Below are 26864 nucleotides of genomic sequence, written 5' to 3' on the forward strand. Positions count from 1 at the left end.
TATTTTTAAGCATCAACAACTGCGTTTCAAGAAAGTAAAAATCAGCATGTAGTAGAGTTACTCTTGCCTTACATGATATGTAATGAAAACTGTATTTCAGTATGTAACATTAATATGTAAGTTTTTATTAAATAAATTACAATTATTCATCAATATGAAAACTTCCAGTGCAGCTCTAGTTTTTCAAAAAATTTTAACCACATCAGGAATAATTTTGAATTTTAACCCATTTTATCTCCATTAAAATTTCCATTTCTTACTAAAATAAAATCTGTATAGGATCTTAATTAATACTCAATAACCATACCACTCTACCTAAAAGGCTGCTCTTCTGGAGGCATGACACAGCTTTGCAAACTACAGCTGAAATTATTTTATTGTTACATCATCACCAAGGTAAAGCTGTTTTAGTAAATGCATTATCATAATACATCTAAATCAATAATCAAAATATATTAAGATAGATATTATAAGATAGAAAATTTTAAAGTAAACAAGACTTGTAACAGGGTGCTTTCTCTCAAAATGAGAGCTACCAATATAATTTCAGGAATAATAATACATACAAATCTGCACCATATGCTTCTTGGAAACTATTTCATTGCCAAATTTGCATATTATTTCCAGGGCATAATTAGTCCCTTCACAAGACAGCACACTTATCATATACAATAAAGTTGTCAGTCACAGATAGTACAACAGTTTTACTGACAGCTACCCAATTTTGAAAGGAAAACTCCTACTAAAACAAAGAGTTCTGCATTGACTGTTAAAATTGCCATGTCTGGGAAGCTATAGCTTGGAAGAGTTACTGAAATAAAGCACAAGCCATTGTTTCAGTCATAAGCCTTTGCTTAGAGGCATTGGCAATTCCAAGGAAAGGATTGCTTTTGACAGATTTGTGCAATAAGTATAATTAATTGTAAAATAAAATGTGAGCAAACAGTTTTACAAAACGGTACACCAGTCATTTCCAACTTGATACACTGCTTCAGATCAAATTCCTTTCTCAATCATACATGTAAAAGCAAAACAAGTTGATCAAATTTTAGGCAGGTTCTTAAATGCCATGCAGAGCTCTAACAGTCAGAGACAGTGCTGGATGTGGGAAGACTCAGGTAACACTTACCTTCCACTGACTGTAACTTCATTAACTCCATAGTACCTATGCCTAAAATTTACCCAAGGTTCACTAGTGTGATACTGGCCACGGAGATGAATCCTCACTTGTGTAGCTTTTACAAATTCTTGAAGAGATGGAGTATTATAAAAATCATTGTAACCCGGCCGGTGATTTGGTTCCGGGGTAAGAACACTGAAAGTTAGATTACCATGAGAATATGGTGTAAAGCTGTTTAAATAGAGAGGAAAACAAATTAAGGTCCAAATATTACATATTTTACAGATTCTAGCCCCTAACATACCATTTCTCAAAGAGGATCTCAACTGTAAATGGTATTTTCATGTTTTCTGAGTAAAAATTCTTATGTCAGTGGATTCCCAGTCACCAGAATTCAAGACGGCGAAAAGAAATGTCATCTATATGTCTGTTTTGTTCTAAACTACCATGCTCTTCTCCAGACCCAAAATCTCCAATTAAAGGTAAAGCTTTTACCAGGGAACTTCAAAATATGATTTAAGTGTGATTGATACAGTGTCACCTGCACACATTTTGAAGAGGTTTAACACACTGTCCTTGAGAAACACGAACTGGGCTTGAACCACATAAGAAGAACATTCAGACAACTAAAACAGTAATTAATAGGCTTACATTGCTAGTAATACACCCACTAAACACATACAAAACAATACAGAAACAATTGTTATACTTTGAATTCCAGAGTCATGGGACCATATCATCTGCTCCTCTGAGTGAGCAGAGTTAGAAACACATGCTAGCTTCCAGCAAATGAAGTGCAAGACAATGTAATGGAAAGCAGGAAGATTGAGAGTAAAACTGCATATTTAAACCCAGGAAGGGGAAGGACAATCCTGAGAATTCAAGAAAAAATGAGTAAACAAGTAGATACAAAGTGCACGTTTGCACAGCTTGGTATGAATCATGTCATGTTGGTTTATGTACTAGTCCGAGTTTAGCCTCTGGAAGAGAAAAGAATGTCTGCTTATTTGCACACCTACATGGGATCATTAAAATAGGCATCCCACACTATCACCTGGCCCCTGACATGCACACTCAAAAAATGTCACTTGAAAATATGTCCGTTTTCGAAAGATGAGATTTCTAGTTAGGCTAGGTCTGCTGAGTCAAGCTCTTCTGCGTTTGTGAAGGATCTTTGAATTTCCCGTGCTCCTAATCCAGGTCAGTGCTTCACAAAAATCTCAGTGGAATTTATCTGCTGCTCTGGGTGAATATGCCTTCTCTTTCCCCCCACAGAAAAGTACATAAAGTATTTTTTCTTCCATGTCATATAGAACTGTAATGTTTAGACGGGTACAAATGGCAGATAAACAACACCATGTTGGTATGGAAGCAATCAGAAGATACAGCAGAAAGACTGTAAGGCTGATGGCAACTAGATAAGCAGGTCATCAAGATTTTAGGGCATCTACATGCAGTTTCTCAGGAAAACAAAGAAGATTCTAAAATAAGGGGTAGCCAATATTCAGACTAAGCAAAGATTGAAGCCTCTGATAGAGGGATAAAGGACAGCGAGCAACTCCTAACTTACATAGGTGGTACAGGATGCAGAAACAAAAACCTTAATCACTTTCATCTCCTAAAGGACACAAAAGAGAGTCCATTCAGTGCTAGCATGTGATCACCAAAACAAGAACCATCAAGTTACAGTAGGGATTTCAAAACCACGGTCATTTGTCTTCCATGTAAATCCAGGAAATCCTGGATAGGCCACTAGGACACAAGGACACTGGTGCGAAATCCTGGACAGACAATCTGGACAGGTCTTGGCAGGTACATGTTTGTGGGTATGAAAGACAGAGAGAGAAACAAGTTTTGTTTTACAATAAAATCCTCCAGGGAACTCTGTTACACTGCTGACATAAATTTGGGGCTTTGTTTCAACAGCAGCTCCTGTTTGAGCATACAGAATATTCACCAATATATGTCTTATCACTTAAAGCTTTCTGTATATCAGCTGTACCCAAACGTTACTCATTTGTATCATTTCCTATCATCATTCACATTTTAATTGAAGAGCAGAAACTGCGCTGCTTAGAAAACATTTATGGAAACAGTCCATCTTTAACTCCTCAGCTCTTTTTTAAAATTATACAAATACATATTTTGGGGCTGAAAAAGGTATTGCACCTCACTTATTTATCCAAAAACATTTGTCTTACTTCAGATATTTCCCTTCTCCTCTACCCTCTGCTTCAAAGATCAGCAATAAAGCTCAGATTCCTTTTCAGAAGAGTGGCGTAACTCAAATGACCTTATGCTCCTCTCCTAAGAATACTGAACTCCTGGAGAATAGACAAAGATGCTGACAGCTGAAAAGTCTTAGAAAGGTAGCAAAAGTGGAAAAAAAAAAGGCAAAGTACCTATAGCACCTGGAAAAGTATTTTCTCACTGATTTCAAGCCAAGTACCAAACAAGTCTAATACTGACTGGCATCTGAACTCAGGCAAGAGATAATGCAGTTGAATGTATGCAGTGGCAAAAGTTCAATTATATATGTGTGTGTACATACACGGATATGTGTATGCAATATGGTAATATATTAACTATTATATACGTTATACGCTATATTTATTAAATGCATATTTCATATATTATAGAGCTTTCCATTTTCACATGTTAATGGACAGTAAAAGGGCTTCCAATGTATTTCTGAATGGTAATAATCCTTCTTGCCCCTCTTCCCACAGTTTTATATCACTTCTTGCTTAGAAAGATGAGAAAGCTTCAAGATACCATTTTCAACTCATTTCTTACATGTGTTGCATAACACTAGCAGGGTTGAATGACTGGCTTTTGTACTTCAGTCTGGCCTCTCTCCTAAGCTTCAAACAAGCCACCCTCCCAGAGATTAAAAGGTAGACTTTCACATTCACTAAACTGTTTAGAACAATGTTATATTAGTACCTTCCTCCACTTAACATCTCAGTGTTCTGCAATTGTACTGACAATAGCCAGCAAAACACTAACACGTAACATTTTGAAACTCTGCCTCAATTAAATAACGGAGGAATCAATTGACTCAAACTCATAAATTATTAAAATCTGATAAAAATTACAGAGGACTTTTTGGCAATTTTGAGTTGAAAGGTCACATTTAGGATCTTTGATGTATTCAGCAATCCATAACAAATGAGTGTACCAAATTAAAAGATTCTATCTCATTGGGACATAGCAGTGAATTGTGTCAGGATGTTACCTGTTCAAACCATCTGTATTATGCAGATAATACCCACTCATACCTATGCATCTGGAGACAGTTGACAGAATCTGGTTTTTCCAGAGATCCATTGTTCTCCATTTCAAAAATACTGCAATTTCTAGCAAAATATTGCCAGTCTTCCCATTCTAGATCATCTCTTTTTCTCCTCTCAATTTTTATTGCTTCAGGGTGTGGGCTAAAGAACTGCAGAATAATATAGAATACCTACAAGAAGATAAAACATTTATGAACTGATACTAATGCTGAAGTTGCAAAACAATGAGAATTTTATCCTTTTTTTTAATGTAACTATACAGTCTGCTTTACCACTCATAGACAGAAGCAGCCATATTTCACTGCACATATTCCTAACTAAAGCCAGAGAGAATTTTTTTTTGTTGAACAAGCTCTTTGATACTGAACTACTGCAGCAGAACTTCACTTTTTCTCAAAGACTGTTTGAAAATGCACTGCAAATTCAGGTCCACGATTTGTTACAACCATGTTGTTTTGGTAAAAATGAAAGTTGTAACTTTGTGTTGCTAAACATTTGACGAGTTGCTTGTCTGACAGAGATTTGGTTTTTTTTAAATACTCCATATTTTTAGCTCGGAATCTCATCAAATACCTGTGTGGTTTCAAACAACACTCCCCTCAGCATACTGCTTAAGCAGAAGTATGTGTATCAAATAAGCAAAAGTCAAGATTTTCACATTCATTTGAAATCACTTTTAACTAAATGACTAATGTTTAACTAAATGACTATGTAGCTAAAGCCTGTCATCATAATTTTTTCCTACACACCATTAATTAAAAAAGAATAGGGCAGAAAGAATATACAGAAATTTGGTGAATTCCCTATTGTGAATGAAGCCCCACTTCTGCCATGTCCCTCTTTCCAAGACATCCTGACATTCTTCAGGAGCCTATTGGAGGATTAGGAGCAATATGGCCTCTTCAATAACTACACCTGCCCATTTTCTCCTTTCATATTCCTTGGGAGGCTAATCTATCACCTCCAGAACATCTACAAATAGAAATACTCTCTAATATGTCAATGATACATTAAATTTCATTTGTCTGCAGTCAGTATTCCACCAGCATGTACAAAACAAGCACCTTAAGTTTTAACAGAAATTAAAATAAAAGTTGAAATTTACAAAAGTGGAGTTAATAGACAACAATCAGTTTCTAAATATTGGTGCCTTCACACAGGACCTACTCTTGTATATCTACTCTAGATTACTGCTGGTTAAAACAGGCACATCAAAAGAGAATGCCGAGAACCATAATGCATTTTGTTGCCTTTTGCACTTGTTATATGCCAATAAAGGAAACTTTCTTCCTGGTCCTCTAAGGATAACATTTTAAAGCATAAGGTTTGAATATCCTCAAAATTGCAATGCAATATCTATAAAAATCTTTTCTTAGTTTTGTTTTAATAAATGGCAAACAGCATCTTCCCATTACCTGATACTGTCCATTTTGTAAATCTATTGTGATTGAAACACCACGATCCAGACCTGCAGTATTAGCAAACACAGATGAAATCCAAGTGGTCCCAATGTCATTATCATTGATGTACTGGAGAGGATGGGCTTCTGCATCCAGCCTCAGCACCCTGTCATTAGTGGTATCATCTGCACCATTAGGGATGCAGTACCTCTGTATCAAAGGGTGTACTCGGGGATGACTTCCAGGACAGCGGCACTCAGACTGGGTATGAAGATGAGGGAATTTTCCAGAGAATACTTCCAAAATGTCTCTGTCACAGCATAGAGAATAGTAATTAGATACATGACAACAAGAACAAACGTCACTTTGTGCATCTAGGCTCATAGATTAAACAAAATTCACGTTAGATTATAGTAGAAGCCCTAAACTCCTGCTGTAAACTCATAAGAATGGGGCACTCAGCTAGGAGTGAAGCCTTCCCTCAAGGTCTCTACATTATCAATGGTAGCAGCAGGCATCTTCAGAAAATATCTGTGACGAACCACTCTGGAGCTCCTTTCATTGCTCCACACTTATGGAGTTCTTCAGACACCAAGGGAAAGGAGTTCTTTGGTGAGAGGTCTAAAGCTAAATAGATGAATCCCACCATAGATGCGAGGAGAAAAACTCTTAACATTTTATTGCAGCATCATGTCTGACTCCAATCAGCACTCTGGATCCTGTTCTGAAACACACCATAATGACAATTTTATGCCTGTAACCACAGTGAAGTTCAATGTTTGCACTCAAACCCTCCCAGAAGACCAGTTTGAACAATAACATATTGTACCTTACAATATGTTTGAACAATAACATATTGTTCTATCCAGGAAATCTGGATAGAAATATTTTCACTTTTAACTAATTTTTATCAAGATGTCTCCTTTTTTAACTGCAATCAACCTAGTCATGTCAAATCATTGAGATACTTCAGAACCCTCTGACATCAGCAACTGCAATAAATAAGAAGGTAGGTAGGCAGGCAAGCAAGCAGATATATGGATGACACAGACAGTTCTTTATCTGCTCATCACTGAAATAAAGGAAGGATTTTGTGAGTCTAGAAGAGACTGAATTTTTATATTCAAACCTTGTAACTTTTTCCCATTTTCCTACTTTATAAGTAAGAACATAATTCTGTGTGCTTATTAAGCAAATAAATACTTGCTAGCTGCCACTACAGCTTCCACAGAACCCAGAGTTACAGAACTTTTTACATATCCATAGCCTAAATTAATTGGTATGCAGGCAAGACTTTACTTCCCAGTTTATCCCAGAGAAACATTTTGGACCATGTTATTTGTGGATATAAAATCAAATCTAGAAAGACATCAGTAGGTCAAAACAGTCTGTAAAATACCTAATTTTCAATTGTTAAGCTTTATTCATTTTACTGACCTAAATTGTAGTTCAAAAGATTTGACAAGCATTGCTCTGAGAAATACAACCAATGTGATTTTCATAAAACTTGGAATTCAGATTCACATTAATGCTTCCAATTCACAGGAGCTCAGTTTATCATAATGTCCTGCAGACAGCTGAGCTCTGAGGAAACTGCTCTACATCTTATTGAAAGACTATCATTAAGTAGCCTGAAGGTCTGCAGTCCCGAGTGTCATTGTGTGCAGCCTCCCCGGAAGCACCATGCAGACAAATAGGAGCTGACTACTTCTGGCCAGCCCGAAATGACTGGATTAATCCAGCATGAGCTGGATAACAAAGGTAACATCTCTCTGTAATGCACTAGGAAGGGAGGCTGGAGGGCAACAGAAATTGCAGTGGCAACAGTAATTTGACCTCAGGAACACAGGAAATCAAAGCAATTGCCCAGGGCTCTGTGGGCTGAGGTAGCTAAGTCATTGGTGGCTTATGCTGACAACTTCATCTGAAGAGCAAGGGACAGTGGCACCTCAGGGCAGGGGTGTGTGCGTGGGGCAGGGAAGCACCAAGACTACCTGACATGGATACCATGGGCAAGTGAAACCAGAGGAAAGCAACAGCTAAGCACGGGAAGACAATCTTCCAGCCACAAATCCAGCATGCCAATCACTTGGAATGCCTGTCCTCCTCATCAGACTGGTATTTGAGTGGTCCAGTTTTGACCCCATAGCTCCTTTCCTTGCCCTACAGTTTACACACAGCTCGGAGGAAGCTTAGCAAGTCTTATCCACCAGGACTAAGCTTATCAGCACACACTATTATGACAGAATTATGATGAGTAGGTAACACCTAGACAGTTTATAAGCATTGAAATCTAGCAACTGGATCTACTCTCAGCAGAATACATACTAAGTCAGGTTGTAGCAAGGACAACAACAACAAGGAGAGCACATATTTATTACAGTGTTTTGTTTCACTACATATATACTGCATACACCACTACATACATCAAGCCTATTTAAGCAACAGTTCAAAAGCAAAACACATTCAGTTGCTGAATTTATTTTAACTCAAGATTTTTTAGATTAAAGGTAATCTTTGAAATGAGGCTCAGGGAACTACATCGTCACAAGCAATTATCTAAAGGAAACATCTGAAAAGCACTACACTTTGGGAAATAAGCATATTGTTATCTAAACTTCTTTCTCACCACACTCTTATTTTGCTACAAAAATAAAAGTTCTTTACCTGTTTGTAAGTGCCACTGAGTAAAATCGAAAATCTTGCATTCTTCCAACAAATTGCTCTAAACCTAAGGAAATATACTATAAATAAACTATTGAGCAGAAGGCAGCTTTGCACTGCATGAGAGCACCTTTAATTCAGCACTCAGAAATCTCTCTTGCACAATTACCCCTCCTGAATGAAACCATCTTGGGCCTGGACAAAACTATAGAGGGCAGTGACTCAATTTTTTTGATAAAAAAGAATGATTTATAATAACTTTATAAGAACATTTTGTACCTATCTCTTTTCTGATTAGAGAGGTGGCACAGGGATCGGCTCATTAGACAGAAGTAATGAGCCAGTCCATGTGCCACCTCTAATTAGAGAAGAGATACAGTAGGTACAACTGTACCTATCAATTTATACAATAAAGATAAAAAGCATTTTAAAATATTCCTTTCTTTCACCTGATTATTATCTATCCAGCATTCAGAAACAAAACCACAACAAAATACATTTCCAAATACAAGCTTTAAGAAATGGGGCACAGAATACTTTCTTGCCCAAAGACTCAATAAAACTGTTTATGTGACATATTTTTAGGAATTAACTTCAAATTGTGCATGTTCCTGAAGAGCAATAGTCAGTGTTCTTACACCTGCAGAGCCAAGAATTAGTGAAAAGTAACCAAACATCCTCCACTGTTCTTCAATGATCATGTCATGATATAGAACATATAAAACTCTAGATGTAGATGAAGAGCAAAACTTTCAGGCATTACTAGAGACTGAAAGATTCTCATTCTGTCATGGTTTACACGAGTATTGATAAAACTGAAGAACACAGCCAGAAACCTTCAGCTCTGTTCCTGACTTTGCAGAGAGAGGAGTGTAGTCTAGTGGCCATGCACAATTCCATTCTGAAACAGAATATATATTCCCTGTATTTACAAAATATAATATTCCCTATATTTAGTTCACAATTCCATTCTGAAACAGAATATATATTCCCTATATTAGTTTCAGAAAAACTACAGGCAGAAATTAGTGGAATAAGTCACTTTACATACATGTTTTAGAGAATTCAGGAAAACCTACCTATCATATAAATGATGATCATCTACCAAACATCAGTCTATTCCCATACATAGATGTTTGGTAGACGATCATAATTTATTCTGTCTTCAAGCCAGTCTTTTGAGAAAGATAATTAAAAAACAGGAATTTTCTTCTGCAGTAAGGTATTACTTCTCACCATACAGAAAACTTAAATTACGCACACATTTTTTTTAACCACATCATGCATATTTCATTTTGACTATTCCAGTGCATTCCACTCAAGTATTACAAGATTTACCTGTGAAACTTTGTCCAATTTGCAGAGTACCACCAGCATCAGTATCTGCAACTGTTCCCAAAAGAGTCCTTGAATCAAAAGCTGTGTTATCATCTTCCCAACCATTCAAGAAGAAACTAATTCGGCTGTGATGCACCTATAGAATCAATGTAAAGAGGCAAACACATGCTTTATCATGATTTTTTTGACTTCTCTACATTTTTTTGTCTATCACTGATTACATTACCTCAGGCTATTTGTTGTGTACCTTTATTTTTGTTGCCTACTGAAAGCAGTTACCTCTTTTTCATTAACATATCACCACTCAAATGCAGAGTATAAAATTTCTATAGGGGCTAAATCAAAGAAGGAACTACAGCACATGGATCTGGTGGAGATGGAGGGGAAGAGGGGAAAAGAAGTGTGGGTGTGTTTCACAAGGTACAAGGCTGGTTACAGTTCCATCACCACTTCAGGCCATGGGCACATGTTACAGCTGTCACAGCTCTTCTCATACATCACTTCAAACAGGCCTCAAGGGGCTGCACACCATGCTCAGGATAATCAAACACAGGCCTCCAACAGCCCCCAAAACGCCTCCCTAACCCAAGCATGCTTCTTCTACAAGGGCTGAAGGGAACAGTATAGGAACTGCCTACATCTGCTTTACACCCACTGGGTAATTCCCTTTCATCCAGGGAACCCTTGGCTAGGAATATGCACTCAGCCAGCACCCCAGGGTACTGTTTTCTGCAAGTGCTCCCTTTCCTGCCAATTCATTTTAAATCTGAGCTAACGCTCATAGAAATACTTTATGGCATTCTCTCAGCTCCACAAAGTCACAAGATGCTCAGCTTTGACAAAGTTGGGGGGGTTTTTTGCATTAGAAATTCTTAGATTTAAGTTACCCAAAATTAGGAAAAGTTTAATAATATGGGAGTGCCTTTCAGCCTTACATTATATGAAATTCGGTACTGTCATTTAAAAAATCCAAGCTCACACAAAATGAAAACCAAAAGTATTATGGCTATAGTCAGGTTCCCATTAATGAAATTAATTATAGAAACTAAGCTGGACTTACCGAAAATTTTTATTTCAGAAAGTTTATTTGCAAAAAAAATTAAATTACTAGGGTTTTAGCAATGTTTAGCTTGCACAAAAGCTTTTTTCATGTGATAACTTGGTAGCTTTAAACTTTTGAAACACCATTTTGCTGCTGCAAATTACCAGAGCATTATTTTAATTTTGCAGGTACGGATGCCTGGGGAATCATGTCTTCTAAGACAAATAAAACTAGAGTGCTTTAGCCCATCTTGACAGTCACGCCAATCAAAAGAAAATAAACCTGAAATTATTGCTTCCATAAGAACAATACCTATGTGAGAACACAGAAGGTTTACAAACCAGAATAATTTGTTGCAAAAAAAGGAGACAAAACTTACTTACCAGTTAACAAAATACTAGCTTGAAAACCACAATATAAGCCCACACAATACTACTCTGACAATAAAATCTTTCAAATTTCAGACCAAGATAAATGGACACAATTATCTATAAATCTGAGCTCAGATGATCAGCATCAGTGCCTTGAGCAACATGAGCCTATCAGCATTTTAAGAAAGAAAACATGAAATAAGATGGAGGGGTTTGTTTGGCCTTTTTTTCTTTTGGCTTCACACAAGATTGTACAAATGAATTTTTCCTCCTTAAACTGTACTTTCAAACATAAACATGTATGCTGAGCTTTATTGCCATTTCCAGATTCAGTCAATATTTCCCAAATTTAGACAGGAATATTTATTGCCCTTCCACTGATGGAAATTTGAAGGCTATTATCATAATTACTAAGCCTTGAGATTTCTTCAAAAAGTTATTGCATATGAGTTTTACCGCTCAAAATACATCTCTCCATTTTAAATTATCTTTAGTGTTGACACATCAATGACCTAAATACAACAATTTCTTTATTTAATTTTAATACAAAGCCCTCTAAACATCTGATGCCCTATTTGCAAGAGCCTAAGTATACGTATATATTGTGGTTACATTGCATTTTTTCTGCATCACATTTTTTACAGCCTGTTACTGTCATTTGGTGTTTGACTGTTATCATCATAAAAGATACAGGCTTTTCTACTTTGTTATTTGTAGCATTATCTCATGTTTTACAACATCTTTGCACAACATGCCTGCACATGAAATATAACTAGTGAAAAGTTCTCAGTGGTATTAATGCATAAAAAAGAATGTGGTTCCATCTCTACTGTCTTTACCCAGCCAAAAGCTGATGAACAGCCAATTTTCCTTTATCACATTAGCACAGCCATGAGGGAAACACATTTGTTCTAGTCAGCTACACTAAAGATACTATTACCAATCTAACATATACATGTTTTATATCTGCAGTATTCTCAGAGTATGAGGGAGCCAACAATATATTAACACTAGCATGACAGTTTATTTAAGAAAAGAAAATTGTCTCTGTAGAGGGACAGAAGTTAGAAATGTATGGCTAAAGCTCAGTGTCACTGGTCTAATAAAGGTAATAATTCTTAAGCTTTCTTTATAGCAGGTAACACTCCTGTGGCAGCTCTGTCATATCATTCAAATAAAAATGTTGCCTTTTACAAGTTTAAGAGTACCTTTATTTTTAGTCAGATATGAAGCATGTTTCCACTTTCCTGTTTCCACTGTAAAACATTTCTAAGGGGAATTCAGAAATGGGCATGCTCACCCCCATCAGCTTCTTGAAAACTTACTGTCTCAGGCACAGCTTTATAGGACCTAATTCTGCCTCCTCCTGTGGCAAGCAGAGTGTTCACCTCCATGCAGCCCACACTAAAATCAGGGGGTCCATTCATGACTTAAGAGTGACAGAATTGGGCCCTAAATGACCAGGTATTTTCACTTGTTGAAAATAGGTGACTAATGACAATTTTAAATCTCCCTCCCCCTTCCCCCACCACCAATCTCTTTGTATTAAATAGGATTTAGAATAGTTGGGTTTAATATAGCACATCCCCAAGGTAGCCCTAAGCACTTTACAATGCTGAATTGGATATCAGTAGTGCAGTGACTGTGTAAGGCAAAGGCAGCAGTCATTATGCATTTGGCAGTAGCTCAATGTAATGATCCCCCTGCTGGTTATTAAAGGGGGTATGAATATCTGACATGGGAGGAAAATGTAGGAGGGAAACCATGTGTGGTATAAAAAATCCCAGCGGCTCTCCACTGTGGGAGGAGAGGAGGTCTCAAAGTTTGGTGTCAGTTTAGACTAAGCTAAATAAGAAAAGGCTGGCACCAAATGGGCTGTTTGATGTAGTTATTTAAGGTCTCCTGACCGTTAGCATTAAATTCCATACAAAAGCACGGAAGTAAAAGAACACTTTTTCTCCTGACTAGGACAACAGGATTATTCCCCAGTTGTCCTTATTAATAACATTCAATAAGAATTTGCCCCAAGAGAGAACAAGACATGGGTAGCAAAGGTTGGCTTTGTGGTTGTGCACAGCACAGGACCAGAAGCCTGGGACATCAGCACTCTAACCCCAGCTCTGCAACCACCTCACATTCCTGTGCTTCCCCATCTGTCAGATACAGCAAATCACCTCTCAAGGAAGTGGCAAGGATTAGTTACTAAGATCCATTTGCTCTGAAACTACAACAGCATCTGCCAACATAGAACCTAATACCAACTCCAAGCAACGGAAAATCCATTTGATGGTGAACTAAGGTGGTGAAAGATATCAATACTCTTTCCTCTAATAGCACTCTTAGTATGACCTAGAAGTGTTTCAAAGATGAGAGGTACAGGGCCAAAGAGCTGAGAGGCAAATTCCTTCAGTGCATCCCAAATTAAGCTTATAGTTCTCCAGCATAAATTGTGCACCTGAGACAGCAATACCAAATAAAAGCACTTCCTAGCAAGGAAAGCTTCTCTGCCATTTGGGTCACAGTACTGCAGAATCACAAAATCACAGATTGGGTAAGGTTGGAAGGGACCACAGTGGATTATGTGGTACAACCTCCCTGTTCAAGAAAGGGTCATTCCAGATAACACAAGGCACAGGATTATCCCCATATTATTGCTAATGAGACAGGTACAGGAAATTTATTATAACTTTATTTTCTTACCTAGAGATCTGTGCTCTTCAGATCCTACCCACAAAAACACAACAATGAAATTTTACATGAAATTTGCCACTTCGTTTGGATCAGGCAGAACTGTCATGCAAACAAAAGCCAGTATCTTCATGTATTAAGTGCTAACAGAACTGCTAACTTCCACTACATTGCAGTAATCTGTATGGCAAAAAAGAAACATCACAACCAAATACTCCACTTCAGAGCAGTTGCACTGGTTAAGGGACTACGGCAAAAAGCAGAAGCTCCTTGACTGAAAAATACCATGGGTTCTTTCTTTTTTTTTTGAAAGCCTTGTGTTGTACTGATACTTATAGGTATAATGCATATTGGTATAACAATGTATAAATAAAGAAACAGTCCAACGGTTACAAGTATTTACAATATTGTAACAACAGTTACAATATTTACAATATTAACGATCTGCTTTTTCAAAAAACAAAAAAAGCCTAATATTCCTCATTATCAACACAGAGGCAGAAGAGATTTTGATATCAACTAAAAGACAGTTATACTGACTCCACTTTTTTGAACTACAATGACCCTTTCAAAGCTGAAGCCAGTTTTGGGGAGTTCTGAGACTACAATCTACAAAGTTTTGGCTGTCACATAATAACACTCACATTTATTACCTTATAATGCAAATGTGTGATATCTGGCCCACTTAAGCAACATACGCTTTTTCTTCACATGCATTAATCATCCTGTCATCAAAATGTCCTCTTACATATATATAAAGGCAACTCAGATAATTTTAGTCTCTTCCATGTGGAATTGAATAGCACCATTTCAGCCAAAATAAATGAAGTTAACGGAACCTTTTTTCAGGGAACACTATGATCTTTCCGCATTAGTAAGATTTTTCCATTACAAGTCAGTCCTAATATTAATACCACCCATACACCTAATGGAAAATTATTTCTAATAAATAAGATAGGAAGGAGAGACATAGAAAAGAATCCTTTATGACTGATTTTTAAAAAAACCCCTAAGAATCCCTAAATGTATCACAGCAGAGCTAAAGACCACTAACCAGAGATCAAAGCTTCACAGCACTAAATGACACACAACCAACAGAGCCAGTAGTCTCATTTCCAAATATTTCAATTTGTAATTAGTACACGCTTCAAAAACACCTGGTTTTCAGTTAGTACAACCTTATCCTTTATGTTATCTTTCCTATTCCGATATTTATTGGCATGGGAAAGATTTATTAAAATATTACAGATAAATTATAGGGAGTTATTTCAAGACAACATTAATCTTCTCCACTGGTTGAATATACATTCTTTTTACCCTTACTCATCAGAGCTTCTAGCAACCATAAAATACATTTTAATCCTAACATTTCCTTTCATCATCTTTTGTTCTAATAACTAGATCACAGTGTCTGGCAAGACAGATTAATAGAACAGAAGGATTGCTTCCCAGATTTGCAGGCCATAAATGAGGAGTTCCACAACAGAGGGAACTCTGGCACCAAAACTGAAAGGAATAGAAAAAAAATCTTTTCCAGTCATTTAAGCCAAATGATACCAACCCTGGCCTACTTAGTTTTCCAGCCAACTCAGTGATGGCAACCACTTCAATGCAACTTCAGCTCTTACAGCTCTTCAGACCATCACACAAAGTCTCAGATGCAGGGACAGGACTGACTGACACAGACAAAACAAGAACCAAAAATGCATCTCCCAATACTAGGAAATTACTACATTCCAGTACATGTAATGGACACCACTGTTTTCAAATAAGATGAAAAAGGAGAAGCTCAGGGATATATGATATATAACTGACATTAACAAGATTATTCAAAAAAACATATATATCTGTATACTAAAATTTTTTAAAAGCCAATTTTTAAGTTAAAGATGCAAATTTAGCTATTTTGCAAATGCAAGTTAAATATAAAAACCCAATACAAACTAAAACACAATGTCAGTTTCTCCAATATTCCCCAAATAAGAGAACAAAATATTAAGTGTAAGAAAACTCAAGTCTGTTTTCATTTTCCTTAAAATAAACCCTATTTGCACAGCAGGCAATTACTCAGAAGTAGAAACAATTATTTTAAAGAAAATTATACACAATATGAAGAATTTTAAAATGTTTTATGAGAAGCAGTTTTGTAGCTATACCATTTATCTGTAAGGCATTAAAAAAAGGGGGGGAAAAAGCTCTATTTATTTTCCAAACCAGCAAGCTAGCAGGAATGACCCTTCTCTTTAGTTGTCTTAAAAATTAAAACACCTCTAGAATCAATAAAGTTACACAGGCTTTACAGAGATGTAAATTAAAGCAGAAGTTAGCATAAATTATTTGCTTAATCATTCATAAATAACAAGGAATTAGATATTATGAGAAATCAGGAGGAGCTGCAGCTCACCCAGCTCAAAAATTACTACACAACGTACCATTACAATTGCTTACTGTTACTTAATTTGGTGTGGGTCTTATAAAAATTTCCAGCTAAACACAGCTTGCTATCTGTTAAACTAATCAAGATTCAGAAAACCTTTTTTTCCTTCTAAATGTATTGCAGATTTGCATCAGGAACCTTCTCAATGAGTCCATTCTATAGAAACAGACAGTGTATTAACACATTTTCTCCCAAGGTGAGAAAACAGATTAAGGTTATGACCAAAATGACAGGCCTGTGGCTTCCTTGAATACTTTAATAGAGTCAACAAATCAACAGTGGCCACTGATGACAACAGAGGAAAGAAGACAATAGGTGGAAGGAGGGGAATTAGTGATGCTACTATAATGGTGTAATCAGAAACTTGAGCATAAAAATCTTTTTCACCTTCAACCTGTCTAAATATGCTCTTTTTACCTGCTCATATAAAGACATAGAGCATATTTGCCACTGGGGGACATGTGGGTTCATGTATTTCCTCTGTAAAAGCAGATGAGGAACAGAAGTGTAACATTTAATAAAAGCAAAAGTAAAGGGCTTTTGCATATCAAAGAGAGGAGAAGCACACAGGTATGTATCTCAGTATTTTCTTGCATAATTGCAAATCTTGCTGAAGCTGCAATTACAAAGGCTTCCACACAGCTTTAATATTTCATAAATGATTTTCTGTAAAGAGGAAAGGTCAGTGATATGGACTTAGCAAAAGAATGTTGGGGGAAAAACCAGGATGAAACCACTAGCTTATGAATCCAAGCTTACTTTCAGCTGTCATTTAAGCAGAGCTGGTGACCAAAAATCATATTGCAGCATTTTATATATGTTTTTTTTTAATCTGAGCACCTATGCATCCCAAAATTGATGAATCGGAAACAGCAGACAACTTTCTGCCACAATTCAACACCTTTCCTCACTGAATAAACTGCAGAATTTACATACCTTGAACATTCATTTTAAAGGATCCTTCCCTAGCCCTCATTTTTGCCTTATTCTCATTTTGCATTATTCAACTAATTTTTACTTCCTCTTTTTTGTCTCCTATATTTACATTTAGCTTTAAAAAGAACAACCAAACAAAAAAGAAAAAAACAACAGCAACAAAAACCCCAAACAACATGATAAATGTAGTGAATACAAGTGGGACCAGATTCTTGTCCCCAAGTATTATTTTTTTCAAACACTAATACAAACAGGGAACAAAACAGGTTAACCTGGAAAGGAGAGGGGCAGGCACTGATCCATTGTCTGGGGATCAGGATGGGACCCAAAAGAATGGCATGAAGCTGTGTCAGGGGAGATGTAGGCCAGACACTGAGACAAGGGTCATCACCCAGAGGCTGGTTGGGCTCTGGAACAGGATGCCCAGGGAAGTGGTCACAGCCCAAGCCTGACAGAGTTCAAGAAGTGTTTGGAGAATGTTCTCAGGCACTCTTGGGGCTGGTGCTATGCAGGGCCAAGAGCTAGACTTCTATGATCCGTATGGGTCCGTTCCAACTCAGGATATTCTATGGTTCTATGACCCCAAGACCCCAAAACTCCTCTACTCTTCTCAACCCTTCAGGCAAGGGTTGCTTCAAAAAATAAATGACTGCTTCAAAAAATAGAGGTTCCCACAGTTTAACCTCTGCAGATGAGTCAGGATTCCACATCACTCTTAGCCATCATCTACTCCCCACAGTACTCACCAGCACTAGTACAGAGCCTGCTCCTACAGTCCCATATGGCTTAGCCATCCTTACAAAGTGCAAAATGAAGCCTAACCCAAATTTAAAACCTTAGCTGAATAGATAATTCAAGAATAAGAACCATCACTGTGATGACATTATTGCTAGAGATGTTTGGGCAGATGTTTTACATACATCAAAGTCTCCTGTGGTCTTTTTTTTATTTTTCCCTCTCTCAGAGATAAAGCTTACAATCTTTAAAATAAAAAGAGTTCATTTCTAGTGTTTTGTGCTTTGCATTTAATTTTTTTTAATCTGGAATGAAAATTGAGACAACAGAGGGAACTTGGCAGATCTAAAGCTTGGCAAGAGATAATGAATTTATGTAGCAAACATATGAGAACAAGGATATGTCAGGAGGAATTTGTCTACGAACTTGTTCTCAAACAGACCAGCAAAGACACTAATAACCATGTTAATAGGGACAGGGGGTTTGTAGGAGGGAGGGCTGTGGAAACTAAAGAATAGTATCCAAGAGGACAAGCCAGCTCAGACAATTTATCAGCATAACACTTGACGCACAAATGGCACCTTCTGCACCAGCAAAAGAACTGCCTGATGAGTTTGCCAGTGAGGCTGGTGCTGCTCCAGCTACAGCCCTGTCACAATTTCATATCTTCAGTCCATTTTTAGTTGGTTTGCCCAATTGCAAATGCAAAAGCTGCACACACAATAAAATCAATTTTATCTGCTCTTAATAAATGATTTGCTCACATTTCTAAATTCCTCTCCTTCCACGTTCAAATACTATCCTAGCTTCACATGGCAAAAATGTAGTTTTTGAGCTGTAAGAACTCCATGTCCCCAGGCAAACCCAAATTCACCCCTCTGTATTTCAGACCTTGGAAACAACTTAGCTGCAAGTCTGAATGAAAAGAACAGAAGGTGATAGAGGCAAGGTGCAACCCTGGCTGCTATGGAGGTTTCAATGTGATGTTTTTCACACATATTTGGTTCTCAGGACAAACAGCATTTTACAGGAAGGAAACAAAGAGGGCTCAAAGCTTTTCATTGCCAACTAACAAAAGTAACAACATAGCCTGGGACTTTTTTACTATGGTTTTCAAAAAGAAGGTGCTTAAGTTACCATCCATGGTTAGGGGAAATTGAAACTATTTTAACCCAGACTATTTTAGAATTGTTATGAGAAATTACAAGGAAAGATGCCTTTCTTTGGAAAATTTTTAGGGAATGCCAACACACATCAGTATTTGATGACACTGTACACAATTTTGTTGCAGAATCCAGACAATTTTAACTTTCACTAACATAATAGGGTAAGAACACCTATGCTGACTATATTTCCCTGCAGGCCAGAAAACTGATAGAATAGCAGAAAAACATTCCAAAGAGAATAATGCTTTTTCATCTTTGCTTATATCCTCTACCTCTTCTTTTTCTTATCCTCCTCTTCTTAGACTTTGACAGACACTTTTCCAGAAGTTCCCGATAAAATAAAATCCTTCATTAGATAGCTTTTGAAATTAAAGCTGCCTAAATGGGGAAAAAAACACCATTTTTTAAATACTGAAATTGACTCATCACAACATTCTGTCCAGAGATAACAAGTGGAGTGACTAGTACTTCAGCTGTGAGTTTATTTAAATGTAGACATACACATGCAGTATTAGGAAGGCAAAAACAGGATATGAAATAAACATAAGGCATCAGCTCTAAGCTCACTGTCAAGAATATACCAAGGCTTCTAACCACAGAGTTCAGCTGAAGGTAACTATCTGTCAAATGTAATCTGTGCAAGTGAATATGCTTAAGCTGGTGCTATGAATCAACCAAAATTGCTTTGGTCTTATTGACATTCAATTGCAAGAAGTTGCAGCTCATCCAGTCCAATAGACATCTGACAACACCAAGAGTGCTTCAGTGACAGAAAGCTTTAAATATAGATGCAACTATCATCACAATACACATGGAACTAAACTTTATGATCCCTCATACCATCTTCAGAAACAGGGCACCAGCTGAATGCCATAAGACCACATGGTCATCCTCTCTGCCTGTTGCCAATTCCTACAGTCAACAAATCACTGCAATTTAAAAAAGAAAAAAGAGAGAGTACAGACTGACAGAAATAGACCATTCAATCTTCTACCAATGTCACATTAAATCTCTCCCCAAAATCCACTTCTGCCATTATAATCTTTGTTCACCTTTTAAAAATAAAATGTGAGATCAAAATTTGTTCAAACTGTTCAGCTACTACAAACTGCCTTCATCTTCAGCAATGTCATTTTACACCGGCCCAGATTCAGACCTCAAATAAATTAAATTTACTTTCTTCCTCACATCTGTTCTTTACACCTTGAAACAAGATGTCTGATAATGTGTGTATGTGGGAGATTGAACAATAAAGCAACTTGCACAGAGGATCCCAAAAGCAGACACAATTTGTGTCCTAACTTTACACAAAAGAGAGGAATACCGCTTGTAACCATGTATATGTTTGTTTCACTCTTGTCTCTCAGAGAAATCCTGCCATTTCAGCAGTAGATGTTCCAGCAGAACACAGTGTCTTTTTCTAAAGATTTTCATATATCCACACTGTCTACACGAGTTGTTACATACCCCCATGCTTGCCCTTCCCAGCTCTAGCTTCCCTTGCCACACAGTGAATTGAAATCATCCCAGATTCACAAACAAATAAAAGAAGTTAAGAAAGAAAAACAATGTCTACTATATACAGCTTGCAACCATGTTTAAGGGGATGCATAGTGTGGTTTTGGGAAGAAAAGGGGAGAGAGACTCCTGCCCATGTTATGAGCACTCTGAACAGTTATGCCCACACTCTGAGAAATGCAGTGTGAAAAAAACAAGAGACTCGAGGAAGAAACCTCATCAGGGGACCACAGCGACAGAACTATCTTAAAACAGAAGGGCTGGAGAAGATAAAGGGACAGCAGAAGAAATGGTAAAGAACAGCGAAGGGGAAGGAAAAAGCATAAGGTCGGGAGGGGCAAGTTGTCTCTTTGCCTTTCCTTCTTTTGCCTCAGGCCCATATCGGCCTTTCCTTTTCTTGACTTAACTGGGATGAATTTTAATTGCAGCCTCTCTACGTGTTTTATACACTATGTACTCTCGACTTGTGTGGAGTGGATTTCCCATTCATCACAGGATTGCAGGCAAAAACCCCAGGAGCATTTTGCTTTCCTTCAAAGTTAGCTTTGCTAAAATCAATAACTTTAGGGCTGCTTCTCCATCTAGCCCAAACCCCCACCCCAAAACCATTTCAAATTTCATGATTTTTGATCATTTGATTTTGCTTCTTGTCTCCACATACAGATTTACATTTACAGCTTTTTCATAACTATGACAATATTCTCCACTGCTTCATTAACAGTATAAAGATAGCAATCTTACAGCAACAGCAGAAACATGCTCTCATTTGTAGTATTAACACAGTTAATATCAAAACTGATCTCTAACAATCTCTCTTCCTACTGTCTTCTCTACAATACACCAGCATTCTTCAAATCAAAGTTCTGGTTTTCTTTTCTTAGGGACCATTGCCTGTCTTAAATACTTTTATGGCCAGGGCTTTTTTTGTGACCACCAGTAAGTCTGGTACAACAGCCAAGAATCACAACTATATTAAACTGTCCTCAGCGTGCATGCAAACCACTAAACTTCGTTTTTAAAAAATGTAGTTAAAGAAAAAAATTAAAATGGAGGGGGTGAGAGCAGGAGTGTTTCCTACTGCAGATAGAGTATTATCCCTCAGCAATATTGTTACATCTCTTTCAGCTTAATATTAGCTCTCCCTTCACTGAAACTGTGTATCTTGGCATTTTAAATCCCCCTTCATTTTCCTGGTTGTCTGTCTTATTCCAATAATATCTTTCTTATCCTTGAAAACATGTCACTCCCATTCAGCAGTCTTATTACATATGCTCCTAGCATTTGTATAAAAGATATTTAGCTTTTCTCTTTGCCCTCCTTTACTTTTCTTTTTCACTATCTCCTACAATGTTAATCCCTTCTCAGTGGGAAATGGTATTCCTTCAATCCAAGTCTTTCTTGTCGTGCATAGATCCACTAGTTCAACTCAAATTCCCTGAAGAACAACATAAATTAAAAAAAAAAAAAAGGTGGGGGGGGGGAGTGGTGTAAGGGGAAAGGAACCCTGAAATGCTCCTGAAACAATTAACTCTGTTCAAGATTAAGCCATTTATTAATATAAATTTGACCCTAAACAGCAAAATCAAAAAGCAACTGGAACACAGACTGATCCATAAGATAGTTTATAAGATTAAGAAAAACTAACAGCTATTTCATGAACAAAGCCTTCAAGATGCAAAAAATGCAAGTGACAGCAAGCAGAAGGATTCAAAATAAGAAACATACAAATTGTTCATTTTTCATATGGGGTAATTTTAGTACTGTATTAAAAACCTGAGTGATGCAACCCACACTCAAGGATCTGATAAACCAGACTGGAGACAAAGAAAGATCAATGTGAAAAGAGACAGATTTTGAAATAGACTATATTTTTAAAAAATCAGTATTTTAAAAAGTAAACACTGCTTTAGAATCAACATTGAATCAGAGATTAGAGATCCTTTTGCATAGAGTAATCATTCTAAGTATAGATTGGCAATTTTCACTTAATCTTTTGTTGACCCATAGTTTGAAAGCATTTAATTAGTATGAAGAAGTATTAAAATGGTTAATTACAGCTATTCCACTTTCTACCCCGGCCAGCACTGCACCAATATTCTTTACTGCCAGGGTCAGTAGAGCTGTATCAATCTGTTACTGATGCCTCAGGACAGAACAAACACATCGGGGCAGGGGAGTGGCAGAGAGAAGCCAAGAGAGCAAAACTGCAAATACAGATTGTGTTAGAAACTGAAGGAATTAACAAATAAGCTTTGCTACAACTACTATTTTAACCATTGATCAAACTCTATTCTTTTTACATAGAAAGCTTTAAAAAGTGACACCTGTGCTGTAAATGAGTTCCAAACAAAAAAAAAAAAAAACATGAGAGGATCCTAGTCACCAGATCTGAAAAAGCATGAAGAACAATTGCATTCTTGCTGCATAATGACTCCATTTTCCCCAAATCACAGAAGAAATCAGATCCAACATTTGATGATCACTACAGTAACATGAAAGGAGACAAGTATTAAGGATTCAACAAGCTGCTTTTTAGTAGCTAAAACAGTTACACAGACTTGCCACAATTAATTGAAGCAAAAGGTCAGAAAGTACATTTTAGATAATCTCATAACAATGCATATTTTTTCTCTGCCCCCTCCATTTAAAATACCGTAAAACCACTGATTCAGAATTTTCACGAACTACTTTGTAATCATGTAAATTAGGGATGAAATGTGGGTGTCAAATGAAATGTCCCTTCTGAATAAAGTCTTCTGCTTCACTAGTCAAGGAATAAGCAGATACCTGCACAAATGAGGGGCGCTGTTACTAATGTACAATTATTAACCTTTTATGACACTATCAGCTGCATATTAAATTCTAGTATTTTAAACTGATTATATCTGAAGATTTTGCACCATTTTACACCACTCAGTACTATGACTTTAAAGTCATTCCCAAATTTAATGCAAGAATACACTGGTTCTACAAAACAGAGCTGAACAGCTCTGCTGGGACTGAAAAGTTGAAAATCCATTCCTCTGTCTTTTTTGCGGGATGATTTACATAAGAAGAAAGCAATTATTTCTGCCCTCTGAATGCCTTGCCACAAAAAGTTCCATGTATCCAGTTAAGGGATTTTTGCAAATAAAGTCTCATCTCTTCTTTCAGGGCTTAGTTTCTTTTCATGGTCAAGGAGCCACAAAAGTCTGTCTTTGATTCTTTTCATATTCTTCCCCACAACCTTACTCCAGGCCTTTCCCTCCTCCTCTGTGCCCTGCTTTCTTCCGTCCATCACAAAGTCCTTTAGAAATGGTCATTCAACTACTCCTTTGTACTGTAACTCTCCAATACTCTTTTTGATGGCAATTCACTGTAAGCTTCAATTTTCATTTTTTATAATAACTGCTTTTTTTCCAGAGTTACTAAGCATCTTAGCAGCCAAGCTTTGCCAGAGATCCAAACTGTGCTGTTAATTCCACTCAGACCAAAAGGGACTTTGGAGGACAGTGTTTTGGTAGCTTATTGTCACTAGTTCATTTTTGGAAAAAGTTAAATGAAATCGTTTATGCATCAGCTCCCTCAACTACATTTTGCTAGAGATGGGCCAGGAGATGACCAGGGGAGGCTACTCATAAAGTTCATCGTGATCGCCGGAGCACTTTAGGGTACAGGCCTCGAGTTAAGGCACAGAAAATCCACAAAGATTACTGAACAGCACAGAGAAAAATGTCAATAAACACAGTTTAAGGAAAAGGATAAAGGCCCTTCAAACATAATTAATTGCACTCAGAAGTCCAGCAGAAGAGTGGCAATGCAATCTGTTACGTGCATGACTTACAGACAAGAGGTACATACATAAAGCACAAGTAAGTAGTAACCAGAGAAGCTCAGAAAGACAGACTTTTTCTTTTGACCAGCCCTGATTCCAAGAACCGCTCAAGTCCCATGGGACATGGTCATCAAGCTGGAAAGAAAAAGGCACATACCTCTGAGTACTGAGGATAAATCTTCAAGGGAAAGAATTTCAATGTAAAGAAACAGAAGTTTAAAGTTCTGAAATGTCAGATTAGGAGCAATGTTGATGGTTTATTGTAGGCTGCCACTGAATACCACATAATGATTTGCTTAGAAGTGCAACAAGGATGACCCTCACAAGATAGATGGGCCATCTACAATCAGTCAATAGCAAGCATACACCTAAACACCACCTGAAAGGAGAGAAGAGAGGTTTGAGAGGAAAATATTTTGGCTTTTATTCAGGAGGCAGAAGATAAAAAGCCAGTGCCATTCTTTGAAATGCTGCCAGTATCACAAAGGGTCAGACAAGCAAGGCTGCATGACTCTGCACACAAACAGGGCTTGGAAGAAGGGATTTAGGTCAATTCCAAATCGAAACCCTTTTCTAGAACAGATAGAATCAAAGGAGGGTCAGCTGCTCCTATATCCAAATAAAGGCAGTTTCTTTGTATATCAAGATGGGAAGGAAATTAAAAGTTGGGGGAGAAAAATCAAGTATCTAAACCAGAACTGTGCTAACTAAGCATGCACATAGACTGTAAATTATGACAAAATATATAAAACAAAACATATTTGTCTTTAAAATCTAAAGCCCCAGATGTTTGAACCTGAATGTCAGGAATTAAACAGATCATACCACTGAAAAAGTGCTGTTATGCCTTAAAGAAAGCTCAAATTTTGATAAGAAAATGAGCTAACTGTATTAAAACATACTACGCAACCTGGTATTACAGCCCTTTTTATTTATTAAAAAAAAAAGATAAATAAATAAATAAATAAAAGTACCTTCAGATTCAATGGAAGATCAGAAAAGAAGCAGAAACAAAAAAAACCCTCTGGCCTATTTTCAATTAACCCTACACAGAGAAAAAAACAATGCAGAAATTAAAGTTATAGACACGATGCATGAAGAGGGCTTGGATCATTTCTTCTGAGAATTCCTAAAATCAAGTCTGTACTGGACGAATTGCTTGGGAAATCACATGGGTTAATACTATACACTAGAAAAGGCAACATGACTTTTGTGTAAGGAAATCAAGATCCAATTTGAATTCTTTGAAGTAAAGATGCATGTGGATTAGAAGAACTGACCAATATAACATACTGGCTCTCTAGAAAGGTTTTAAACTTTCAAACTTGGGAGAGATTAAATGGTCACATTTCACACAGACAGCATCATTAACTCCAACAATCTCTGCTAATATTTTGTACAGGCTTGAAAAGTCGTTAGTGAGGTGAAAAAATTTGGAATGAATACATGCAGATAATTGAAATCAAAGCTTACTTCAAAGGTACAAAGGATTTCAAAATTGTTAAGGAACAGGCAGCAAAGTAGCAGACTAAATATCTTGTTAACCACAAGGTAGCAGACAAGAAAAATATTCTTGCCCATGCAAACACAACACTAAATTCTGAACAGTCACTGCTCCAAGTGGTCTTGGAGTTACTATAGAGAGTCTCTCACTAATGAGTAAAAAAGAAACATTCCTTATTGGGAAAGAAATTTTTTTAAATCCCACAAAACTTTATTGTTTAGAAATTTGTCATGCAAAGTGTCTGGGATTATAAGTGGAGTTCTGTCCCTTGCATCGCCCAATAACCCCAAAAGTTTCTGAAAATATCAGTGTGGATGAACAAAATGCAGAATGGCTTCAATATAAGGAGAAATCTTTCTTATGAATGATTTTAATATGTGATAAAGTTATATAATCAAAATATCAAAAAGCATAATAATGATAAATAAAAAGAAACTGGCAAAAGAAATCAGCAAAAAAGAAGTTGGCAGACAGCAGATTTAAAATAAAGAACAATTTCATACAGCCATAATGCCATATGAGGAACTCATTGCCACAAGAGTCCAATGCCAAAATAGAAATTATATATATTTATATATATCATATATATTCATAATTATAATTATCTATAATGATACATATTCCAATCTGTAAATTAAAAGTAAAATAATTAGACTATTAAACTAAAAACAAGTCAGTTAGGGACTATTCAAGACAGTCCAGCTTAAGAAGCTTCAAACCCCACTGATTTTCAGAAAATAAATCAATGATACATCTAAAAGAAAGTTGTTCCTATTAATGTACTCTTCTTTCATACTCCAAGACAGGCTATCTAGACAGCTATCAAACAGACAGA

General features: G+C 36.8%; 1 protein-coding gene across 1 annotated transcript in view; it reads right to left on the reverse strand.

Moving 5' to 3' along the window:
• Positions 1 to 26864, reverse strand: part of USH2A (usherin) — a gene marked incomplete at its 3' end in the record, with an annotated part of 372555 nt that overhangs the window by 332632 nt on the left and 13059 nt on the right. The window contains exons 3-7 of the mRNA XM_084203202.1: positions 9819 to 9954; positions 8484 to 8547; positions 5832 to 6126; positions 4402 to 4586; positions 1130 to 1351 (exon numbers count right to left, since the gene is read on the reverse strand). Of these exons, the coding sequence (XP_084059328.1) occupies positions 1130 to 1351; positions 4402 to 4586; positions 5832 to 6126; positions 8484 to 8547; positions 9819 to 9954 (902 nt within the window). The remainder of the gene's footprint in view (positions 1 to 1129; positions 1352 to 4401; positions 4587 to 5831; positions 6127 to 8483; positions 8548 to 9818; positions 9955 to 26864) is intronic.

Source organism: Fringilla coelebs (assembly GCF_963513975.1).
Source record: "Fringilla coelebs genome assembly, chromosome: 3".
NCBI lineage: Eukaryota > Metazoa > Chordata > Aves > Passeriformes > Fringillidae > Fringilla > Fringilla coelebs.